Source organism: Rhinatrema bivittatum, chromosome 1 (genome assembly GCF_901001135.1).
Source record: "Rhinatrema bivittatum chromosome 1, aRhiBiv1.1, whole genome shotgun sequence".
NCBI classification, from domain to species: domain Eukaryota; kingdom Metazoa; phylum Chordata; class Amphibia; order Gymnophiona; family Rhinatrematidae; genus Rhinatrema; species Rhinatrema bivittatum.
Window position 1 is genome coordinate 653802341 of NC_042615.1, and position 12116 is coordinate 653814456.

The following is a 12116-nucleotide window of genomic DNA, read 5'->3' on the forward strand; positions in this document are numbered from 1 at the left end:
TGCCTGCCTATTTGGATTATCTGCTTGGTTCCTGTTTGATCGCTGCCTGCCCCGATTCGGACTGCCTACTGGACTACTCTACCTGCTGCCTGCCTCGACCGGAATTATCTATCAACATCCGGGCTTACACCCTGGTTCCCGACTCTCCATCCACCAGGTAAGCGGTCTAAACTGTGGTTCCACTACTATCTATAAGGAGGCCGTAACACTTCCATTCTGTCCTTTTCTTTTTTGAGAATATGTCTCCAGAATTGAACATAGTATTCCAGATGAGGCCTCGCCAATGATCTGTACAGGGGCGTTATTTCCTTTTTCCTGTTAGTTATGACTCTTTCACTGCAGCCCAGCATTTCTCTGGCCTTAGCTACTGCCTTGTCACATTGTTTCACCACCTTCAGACACTATTACCCAAGGTATCTCTTCCAATTTGTGGTCATGAGTCTTTAGCACCCCCCCTCCCCCCCCCCAATACATACAACTTCTTCAGATTGCCATATCCGAAATGATTGACTCTTTACTTCTTGGCATGGAATCCCAACTGCCAAACCTTCGACCACTTCTTGAGGTTTTTTTAGATAACATCTTATTTTCTCTGTTCCTTCAGATATGTCCATTCTGTTGCAGGGCTTAGGGACATCTGCAAAAAGTCACATTTTACCTTTAAATTCCTCCAGAATATTATTCACATAGATACTGAACAGAACCGGCCCCAGAACAGATCCTTGAGGAAATCCTTATTCTTCTTTCTTCAGAATAGGTTCCATTTACCACTACTTGCTCATATCTGTCAGTGAACCTATTTGTAATCCAGTCCACCACCTTGGGACCCACTCTCAGGCGTCTAATTTTATTTATTTTATTTTATTTAGTGTATTTGTTATACTGACATTCATGACAAGTGTCACATCATGCCGGTTTACATTTAATAAGGGGTGAGAAACCAAAGTGAAAATACAATAAACTTTAACAGGTGCGTGGTTAGAAAATTGCAGTTACAATAAAACAGGGAGGTGCACAACTGGGAGCAGAAAAGAAGGCAATAGGAATTTAACAGAGAGAGCAATTATTTACAATGCTGTAGGATTTTAGTTGTGAAGGTAATTGTTAACAGTGTACTGGTGAAGTCTGCTAGTAAAATGTCGGTGAGATAAGGATCAGTTGGGGGTCTGGAAAGGCTTTTTTTTATGAGCCTCTTATGCGGGACTGTATCAAAAACCTTGCTGAAATCCAAGTAAACCACATGGAGCGCTCTTTGTGGTTCTCACAGAGTTGAATAGCACTTCTTCTTTGGTGCTGATGAGCCCTGGGAGGGAGACGTGGCTCGGGAGTATGTCATGGAGAGTGCTGGTTTCTATGCCTGGTGCATCCATGTCTTGTTTGACCATGGAGCTACAGCAGATCTGGAATCTGGCACCACAGGAGGGGGAACCCTTCCAAAGCAGCCTTTGTTTGACTTGGCACAGAGGAAGTCAGAGGAGGTCCCGCACCCAGAGGAAGAATAACTGTCTTTTTACAGACCTGTTGAGCTCCTACATCTTCCAGACCCTGTTTAATTGGGATCTAGATGCCACAACTGTAGCAGTTATCAGAGTCGTGGTCAGGTCTCAGACAAATGTAACAGATGTCATGGCCATCAACGACAGACACCTTGCAGCCACAGATGTAGTTTTTGAAGCCACTGTGGAACCAGATATTTCAACATCTTTCTTTATTTTAAATATATATCTGCATGTGTGTTGAGGGACTGCTGAGGCAATGAGCAAAAATTAAAAATGAGAATGCGAAAGTAGTCTGTGGAGATGCTTGGACAAAAAATAACTGAGGGGTTCACAAGATAGCAAATTCTTAGGAATTCCCACACATGCTTGTAGTACAATTTTACTGAACTGGAAAGATGGGTCCATTTGGTGCCACCAAAAGTCATCATTCACATGTCATGGGTTAATTCAGCCTTGCTTGTCAATGGAGAAAGCTGGTTTGTACAATGGAAAAAAAGAAAACAAGTAAACCAACTAGGCCAATCTCCCACCCCAGTAAAACAAATATTAGCCCTTGCAACCAATCCTCCACCCACAAAAAATGTTGCGGCCCTATAGACCCAAAAAGCTGTTCTTCTCACTCCATCCCCCACATTAGCAAAATATAATAAGGAAGGCCCTTTCAAGAAAGTCACTCTCTCCCCTCTCCTCTGAAACCCAAATACCTCAAACCCCTTACTGCGGTCAGGTGATTGGAACAATCATCCAGTGTTGCTGTAAAAGCAATACTTAATACTTTGATAGCAATGCTGGTAGCTGGACAATTATTTTGAGCTCCCTCCACAGTATGGCATTTGGGGAGCTTCGCATAAGTCTGCAGAGTTCGAGTTGAGTTAGAGTGAGGGTGGGGGACACTTCTGGAGGGAACCTTTCTTATCATTCCATTTTGCTAATTTGGGGAGGGAGGCAGGCTTTATGGACATATAGTCCCATAATGTTTTTTAATTATTTTGGAGGCTTGGCCGCAAAGGGCTGACATGTGGGGTGGGAATTGGGCAGGTAGGGCTGCTTAGTTTCTTTTTATTTTGTAATTTCCATCACTACTTAACTGGTTATATTCTTTGCATATAGCCAGTTAAGATTAAAGTTATTTGGGAACACGTGCCTAGATAACTTTAACCCTGTTCTTGGCTATGTGTTGAATTAGCCAAATAACTTATTCAACCAACTCTAAATATCTGAATTAGCCAGAAGAGAATAAATGGCGGAATAAAGCCTGTGAGGGAGAAGGGAGAGAATGAATGAGCAATTGGAATAGGGGGTAGAAGAGAGCAAGAAGTAGAGTTAAAAAGTGTGGAAAGGGAGAGTAATGGGGTCAGACAAGCCTGGGATGGTGTGTGTGTGTTGGCTGTTGGGGGAAAGAGAGAGAGTCAGAAAATATGAGTGTGTGTGCTGAGAGCAGATGAGAGTGGAGAAAAGGAAAAATGATGGGTTGGAGATGATCTCCACTATCTACCGATGTATCATCGTAATATTTCTGGGGCATTCTTCACCAAAAAATAAAACTCCTGCATCTGAATGATAATTTAAACTGCAATAAAGAAAAAAATTATTACTCAGAGTAATTAAATTGTATTATTTTGACAAATATGCAGAATTTTAAAATATTATGCACAGAATTTTCACAGAAGCAAAACATTTTTATTGACATTTATGTCCATATACTATTACTTTTGAAAATCTGTGAACCTAGGATACAGCAAAAATGCACATTTTGAGAGCCACTTATTTAGACAAAAAGTAGTCACAAATAGAGAAAGTGTCTTTTTTACAATAATTTTGATCTGGTGTGACCCTGACAATTATATTCATCTATGATGAAAGAAAAATTGACTTTTCATCCATATTGTACATTAAAAAATATTGCTACTGCTCATTTAACTGTTGTTTCTTTAATACTTTGAAATAAAAATCCAATTCCTACCTCACAAGCATTTCTATCAGAGACCAGGTTCCTCTCGTACACACAGGGCACTGAAGAAGGTCCAAGTAATACCTCAGCATAGAATCAGACTTCCAGGGAGGGTGAAGATGAAGGACAGTGTAGAAAATATCAAATATTCGGCTTAACAAATTTATGTTCAGATTTCCCTATTGTGGAAACAAGAAAACAAAATAGCCTACTTGTAACTGGAGTTATCCAAGAGTAACAAAATAATCAATTACACACATGGTATTAACAGACAGTGCTAAAAATAGCCCAGAAAGCCTTTCTGCTCATGCATGGTTGGTACCACACAATAGAGTGCTGCAAGGCCCTCTCAATCATATATGAAAACTTAGAAGGAAAACATTTTTGAATGTCAAAAGGAGGTGGAAGACCATATGTAGCTGATTATTCTACAGTCCATAGAGAATACCAGTTACAAGGTAACCATCTGGTTTCTCCCTAGATAAGCAAGTTGAATCAGTCACACTTGTGGGGACTCCCAAGCTAAGAGTTATCCTGAAATCTTACATCTATACCCTCCTTGAGACAACTCATACAAAAATGGGAGGGGCATAAACAAAATTTTTATGAAGTTAAAAAGATTCTTTAGCAAAGACTGGCCAATTTTCCTGTCATGACAAGAGTCAGTATCTAGACAATAATGAGAAGCAAATGTATGAAAAGCTAAATTGCTTACCTTGTAATAGGTGTTATCCCAGGACAGCTGGATGTAGTCCTCACATATGGGTGACGTCACTGACTGAGCCCTATTGCGGGAAAACTTTTGGTCAAAGATTCTAGACACTTTTGACTGGCACTGTGTGGCCACTGAGCATGCCATGATATTCTCTGCCACAGGGGTCTCTCTCTAGTCTCGTATGTAGCAATAAGCTTTAGCAAAAATAAAATAAAAGGTAACATACCCAACTCCGCGGGGTGGCGGGTGGGTTTCGTGAGGACTACATCCTGCTGTCCTGGGATAACATCTATTACAAGGTAAGCAATTTTGCTTTATCCCAGGACAAGCAGGATGCTAGTCCTCACATATGGGTGATTAGCAAGCTACAGGCTGACTCATTTTGTAGTGAAGCAACAGTGAAGTATTGTTGGTGAAAATGAGTCAGCTGAAAACCACAGCAGATTGGATGTGGAAGGAGTTGGGATTAAACTGGAAACAAGTTCTTTAAGACAGATTGTCCATATGCTGAATCTTGTCATCCTTGTTTGTCCAAACAGTAATAAGCTGCAAAGGTGTGAAGGGAACTCCATGTTGCTGCTTTACATATGTCAAGGATTGGCACTGAACGATAGTGTGCTACTGAGGTTGACATTGCTCTTACTGAGTGTGCTTTTACTCGCATTTGGAGAAGAAGGCCTGCTTTTTCATAACAGAACTGTATGCAGTCTGCTAGCCAATTGGATAGAGTATGTTTACCCACTGGTTTGCCTGATTTGTTTGGATCATAACATACAAAGAGCTGATTGGATTTCCTGTGAACTGCAGTGCGGTTTAAATAATAGGACAGAGCACGTTTACAGTCCAAGTTATGTAAAGCCTGTTCTCCTTGGTGAGAATGAGGCCTTGGGAAGAATGTGGGTAAAACTATGGATTGGTTCAAGTGGAATTCCGTAACTATTTTGGGGAGGAATTTTGGATGTGTTCGCAGATTTACTCTGTCATGGAGGAATTTTGTATAGGGTTCGTAAGTGACGAGTGCTTGTAGTTCACGGACCCTCCTAGCTGATGTAATGGCTATGAGGAAGATAGTCTTCCATGTGAGGAATTTAAGATCACAAGAATCTATGGGTTCGAAAGGGGAACGCATTAGTCTTCTTAAAACCAAATTCAGATCCCACTCTGGGACAGGTGGTCGAATTGGTGGTTTAAGGTGAGTTAAACCTCTCATGAACCTCGTGACGAGGGGTTGTGTGGAGACTGGTGCATTTTCTATTTTGTTATGGTAAGCAGAAATTGCACTTAAATGTACTCTCACAGGTGTAGCAGGAAAGGATCCTGTAGCAAGGACCTGCTCTCTAGGTGATGCATTGTCCTTTCGCACTGAGGATATCTCCCCAAGGCCTACTGCCTAGGAGGGAAGGGTTAGGTCGGCCATCATAGTTGGTGATTCGATTATTAGGAATGTAGATAGCTGGGTGGCTGGTGGGCGTGAGGATCGCCTGGTAACATGCCTACCTGGTGCGAAGGTGGCGGACCTCACGCGTCACCTAGATAGGATTTTAGACAGTGCTGGGGAGGAGCCGGCTGTCGTGGTACACGTGGGCACCAACGACATAGGAAAATGTGGGAGGGAGGTTCTGGAAGCCAAATTTAGGCTCTTAGGTAGAAAGATTAAATCCAGAACCTCCAGGGTAGCATTCTCTGAAATGCTCCCTGTTCCACGCGCAGGTCACCAGAGGCAGGCAGAGCTCCGGAGTCTCAATGCGTGGATGAGACGATGGTGCAAGGAAGAGGGATTCAGTTTTGTTAGGAACTGGGGAACCTTTTGGGGAAGGGGGAGTCTCTTCCAAAGGGATGGGCTCCAAAACCAGGGTGGAACCAGACTGCTGGCGCTAACCTTTAAAAAGGAGATAGAGCAGCTTTTAAACTAGAACAAAGGGGAAAGCCAACAGTCGCTCAGCAGCGCATGGTTCGGAGAGAGGTATCTTTAAAGGATACTAATGATGCATTAGAATTAGGGCATCCCGACAGTGAGGTTCCAATAATTAGAAAAGTAGTCCAAGTGCCTGTAACTAAAAACTCACCTGAGCTAAAAAATTCTAACTTATCCCTATCAATTAAAAAGCAGAATAAAAATACAAACAAAAAACAAACTTTGAAATGTTTGTATGCTAATGCCAGAAGTCTAAGAAGTAAGATGGGAGAATTAGAATGTATAGCAGTAAATAATGACATAGACTTAATTGGCATCTCAGAGACATGGTGGAAAGAGGATAACCAATGGGACAGTGCTATACCGGGGTACAAATTATATCGCAATGACAGAGAGGAGCAGTCGGGAGGAGGTGTGGCGCTTTATGTCCGGGATGGCATAGAGTCCAACAGGATAAACATCCTGCATGAGACTAAATACAAAATTGAATCTTTATGGGTAGAAATCCCTTGTGTGTCAGGGAAGACTACAGTGATAGGGGTATACTACCGTCCACCTGGTCAAGATGGTGAGATGGACAGTGAAATGCTAGGAGAAATTAGGGAAGCTAACCAAATTGGTAGTGCAGTAATAATGGGAGACTTCAATTACCCCAATATAGACTGGGTAAATGTATCATCGGGTTACACTAGAGAGATAACGTTCCTGGATGGAATAAATGATAGCTTTATGGAGCAATTGGTTCAGGAACCGACGAGAGAGGGAGCAATTTTAGATCTAATTCTCAGTGGAGCACAGGACTTGGTGAGAGAGGTAACGGTGGTGGGGCCGCTTGGCAATAGTGATCATAATATGATCAAATTTGATTTAATGACTGGAAAAGGAACAGTGTGCAAATCCAAGGCTCTCGTGCTAAACTTTCAAAAGGGAAACTTTGATAAAATGAGAAAAATTGTTAGAAAAAAACTGAAAGGAGCAGCTACAAAAGTAAAAAAATGTCCAAGAGGCGTGGTCATTGTTAAAAAATACCATTCTAGAAGCACAGTCCAGATGTATTCCACACATTAAGAAAGGTGGAAAGAAGGCAAAACGATTACCGGCATGGTTAAAAGGGGAGGTGAAAGAAGCTATTTTAGCCAAAAGATCTTCATTCAAAAATTGGAAGAAGGATCCAACAGAAGAAAATAGGATAAAGCATAAACATTGGCAAGTTAAATGTAAGACATTGATAAGACAGGCTAAGAGAGAATTTGAAAAGAAGTTGGCTGTAGAGGCAAAAACTCACAGTAAAAACTTTTTAAAATATATCCGAAGCAGAAAGCCTGTGAGGGAGTCAGTTGGACCGTTAGATGATCGAGGGGTTAAAGGGGCACTTAGAGAAGATAAGGCCATCACGGAAAGATTAAATGATTTCTTTGCTTCGGTGTTTACTGAAGAGGATGTTGGGGAGGTACCCGTAATGGAGAAGGTTTTCATGGGTAATGATTCAGATGGACTGAATCAAATCACGGTGAATCTAGAAGATGTGGTAGGCCTGATTGACAAACTGAAGAGTAGTAAATCACCTGGACCAGATGGTATACACCCCAGAGTTCTGAAGGAACTAAAAAATGAAATTTCAGACCTATTAGTAAAAATGTGTAACCTATCATTAAAATCATCCATTGTACCTGAAGACTGGAGGATAGCAAATGTAACCCCAATATTTAAAAAGGGCTCCAGGGGTGATCCGGGAAACTACAGACCGGTTAGCCTGACTTCAGTGCCAGGAAAAATAGTGGAAAGTGTTCTAAACATCAAAATCACAGAACATATAGAAAGACATGGTTTAATGGAACAAAGTCAGCATGGCTTTACCCAGGGCAAGTCTTGCCTCACAAATCTGCTTCACTTTTTTGAAGGAGTTAATAAACATGTGGATAAAGGTGAACCAGTAGATATAGTATACTTGGATTTTCAGAAGGCGTTTGACAAAGTTCCTCATGAGAGGCTTCTTTTTATGTTTAAACAGTTTTTATTAAATTTTCAAGCAATATATGGCAGTACATGATACAAAAAACCAATTATGAAACAAGTAGATACAGCCACTATTACAACATCATAGAAGCGTACAGTCTTATTTCTGAACCATAACATAGTAAAGGCTGATAGCCGCCATAGATTGCTATTCAAAGAAAAAAGAAAAGAAGAAGAAAAAAGAAGAAAAAAAGAGATAAGAAAGGAAGAAAAGACAAGAGAAGAGAAGAGTAAAGCAGCAGAAAGAGAGGAAGAAAAGAGGATATCCGAAGAGAAAGGAGATATTACCCATCAGAAGCTGACAGAGTAAAATAGCTAACATACTGCATCCCGAGAGAAAGAGTAATCTGCGTTCATAAGCAAGGTACAGAAGCACTTCCCATAGAATTTATGTAGACGTCTAACGGTTTCCACACTTGGGACCACTTACCAAGTCTACCGTATTTGAGAGCCATAGCCCGTTCATACTTAGAATACATACTAACCATGTTCCACCATAGCGGTTCAGACATCAGATCACTACGTTTCCAGTTTGACATAATAGTATGGTGGCCAATTAGCAGTAAAAAATCCAAAAGCTTACGATGTGGCAAGGATAGCATTAGTAAAGGATGTGCACCCCTAAGCACTACAAGGGAATAAGAGATAGGTATCTCTATTTCCAAGATGGACGAAATCCTTTCCCATATCCGTTTCCAAAAATTGAGGACAAAAGGACAATCGTATAGCATGTGTGATAAAGTAGCGTGCGGGCATGCACAGGACCAACACTTGTGCGAATCTAAAATACCAGCCCTATGGAGTTTCCATGGGGTCCAGTAAGCCCGGTGCAGGGCAAAAAAGGATGATTGTGTCAAACTGGAAGAAAGCGATATACGAGTGGAAATAGACCAAACATAGTTCCACATGGCGGGAGTTATGTCTACACCAAGGTCTGCGGCCCATGTAGATCTTAGAGAATCCTTTGCCGGAATAGAGAAACATATTATGGATTTGTATAACCGAGATGCCAAATGTCCTTGTTCAACATACTTTTGATAAAAAGTCCACCAGTAGGATGGTCGAGCAGACCAATCAGTTCTTGGAACAATATCATGTAGAGCAGCACGTAGTTGACAATAAGCAAATTGTTGAGAGCTGGGGAGCCCAAAGGTCTCACTTAGTTGAGAAAAAGGTATCACTTTGCCATCGCAGACCAAAGCAGAAAGTAACCAAATGCCTCTCGTTTGCCATATGTGCCAATTAAGTGTCTTGTTGTCAATTGTGAGAAGTGAATTGTTCCAAATGGAAGTATGGCGAGATAGCTTCCATCCCACAGAGGACGACGGGTGCAAACCGTCGGCTTCCAGAAAGGCCCTATGCAGGGATCTCAGAATATTATTAGCCATGTGAGACTTGTGCAGTGTCATACTAGGAAAACAATAAAGAGGGAAAGGAGCCAGAAGTTCCTGTTCAAGAAGTAACCAACGAGGGGTGGGTCTCTCCATATCATATTCAAAATAATAAGAACCTTGTTGTAACATAAACGCTAAATGATAAGAGTAGAAATCCGGAAAGTTCACTCCACCCTGATCCCTGACTCTCTTAAGTTTAATAAGAGCTATTCGGGGGGGCTTTGTTATTCCATAAAAATTTCGATAATAACCTGTCCACCCGTTTATAAAAATCAGATGAAAAAAAAACCGGCAACATACTTAAAATATAAGTAATTTTAGGAGCTAATATCATCTTGATGGTATCTAATCTACCCCACCAAGTAAGGTGGAGGGGAGACCATCTTGTCATAAGATCTTGAAGGGAGCGTAATATAGTCAATTCACTGTGTAGTACCGTCTCTTTTGGGTCCATATAAAAATAGACTCCTAGGTATTTAAGTTTCGAGGATTTCGTTTGCACTAGTAGACTCGTATAATCCAAGGTGGAGGCCAAAAAATTAAGTGGAAGTAATTCCGTTTTATGCCAATTAACTTTGAATCCCGATAGGGACGAGTAAGTGGAGATTAGGTCAAAAAGGTGAGGGAGTGAACTTTCTGGGTCCCGTAGAAATAACAATACATCATCGGCATATGCTGAGAGTTTAAATTCGACAGAGCCAACTGTTATACCGGGAATAACATTAGATTGTCTAATAGCTAGAAGTAGTGGTTCCAAAGCCAGGTTGAAGAGTAACGGTGACAGGGGGCAACCCTGCCTCGTACCCCTATGAAGGGAGAAAATGGGAGATCTTTGCTGATTGAGGTAAAGATAAGCTTGTGGGGCAGTATACAAATATTTAATCCAGTTTAAAAACATGGGACCTATACCATACCAATGCAAAGCAGCAAATAAAAAAGGCCACTCAACACGATCAAAGGCTTTCTCTGCGTCTAATGAGACCGCCACCGCGGGTGTAGTGGAGGAGAAAGCCAGTTGCTGTATATGAAAAAAAAGCCTAGTGTTATTGGAGATCAGGCGATCTTTAATAAAACCTGATTGGTCGGGGTCTACCAAGACGCCCATAAACTTAGATAGCCTAGTAGCCAGTATTTTCGTGAATATTTTATAATCCGTATTTAAGAGAGAAATGGGACGGTAATTTGCTAAATTGGTATCATCTCTTCCCGGCTTTGGAAGCACCACAACATAGGCTTGAGAAAAAGAAGTAGCAGACGTCTCATTAAGGAGAAAAGCAGAAAAATAATCAAAGAGATGCGGAGTAAGAATGTCCTGGAAGGATTGGTAAAAATCTGCAGTAAACCCGTCGGGGCCAGGCGCCTTTCTTGGGGCCAGGGAGTGAATGGCGGATACAATCTCTGCAGCAGTAATAGGCAAATCCAATTGTTCCATTTGTACCGGAGTTAAAGTGGTATGTCCAAGATTGGAAAAGAAGGCTTGAAACATATCTGCTGTCGGAGTAACTTCAGATTGATATAAAGTGGCATAAAAGTCACTGAAAGCTTGTAGAATATCAGAGTCCTGCGTTAGGGGAGTGTGAGACGGAGAGAGGATCTTGGTAATACGTTTGTTTTCTGACTTCTTCTTAAGGTAAGAAGCTAAGAGATGACCGCATTTGTTATTTCCAGCGTAGTATTGTGCCTTGGAATGAGAGATGTGTAATTGAACTTGAGAGCTAAGCAAACGGTTATACTGGTACCTTGCTTGGATTAAAGCCGTAAGAGAAGTTGCTGTTGAGAGTCGGATATGTTCCGATTCCAAAGAAGCCACCCGTTGCTGAAGGGAGAGCAACTCAGCTTTAAGCCGTTTGGCTCGTCGAATAGAAAAACTGATGATGCCTCCCCGAATCGTTGCCTTAAATGCCTCCCAAATGGTAGCAGCAGACACATCGTGAGTAGAATTAAGATGGAAATATTCCTTCATCTGCTGCTCCATTAGAGGTTTGAATTCCGGATCCTCCAGGAGAGCTGAATTGAAACGCCATTGCCTGTGAACCAGTGCAGGGTAAGTTAAATCACAAGTTAAGGAGACTGCCGCATGATCAGAGACGAGGATGGAATGAATAGTGACATCCATAATCCGAGGCATGAGAGATTTATTTAGTAGAAAAAAGTCTATACGTGAGTACGAAGAGTGAGGCGGTGAGAAGAAAGTGAAATCTCTTCCAGTAGGATTGAGCAGACGCCAAGGTTCCACAAGTCCATAAGTGGAAAGAAGATGTTGTAGAGTCTTAGTTGCTTTAGAAGCAGAAGATCGCACCTTTGATTGCCTATCTAATATAGGGTCCATAGGCTGATTGAAATCACCACCAATTATGTATGGAACTGCAGCAATCTTTAATAGGTTACCAAAAACATCTTGAAAAAAGTTTGGATCATCAAGATTAGGAGCATATATGTTCAGAAGAATAAATTCCTCATCTTGTATGGTGAGACGAATAAGGTTCCAGCGACCGTTTGGGTCCGATAGTTGCTCAGAGACCGAGACTGCCAATTTCTTATTAATAAGAATAGCGGTGCCCCGTTTTTTCTTAACAGCAGGACTGTAGTAGACGTGTCCTACCCACTGCTGCTTAAGTTTAAGCAA

General features: G+C 41.5%; 1 protein-coding gene across 4 annotated transcripts in view; it reads right to left on the reverse strand.

Annotated features, from left to right (window-relative positions):
* SLF1 (SMC5-SMC6 complex localization factor 1) overlaps positions 1–12116 on the reverse strand; it is a 358950-nt gene that overhangs the window by 198044 nt on the left and 148790 nt on the right. For all 4 annotated transcript variants that reach the window (XM_029573230.1, XM_029573211.1, XM_029573221.1 and 1 more), the window contains one exon: positions 3463–3629. In XM_029573230.1, coding sequence (XP_029429090.1) covers positions 3463–3629 — 167 coding nt within the window. The remainder of the gene's footprint in view (positions 1–3462; positions 3630–12116) is intronic.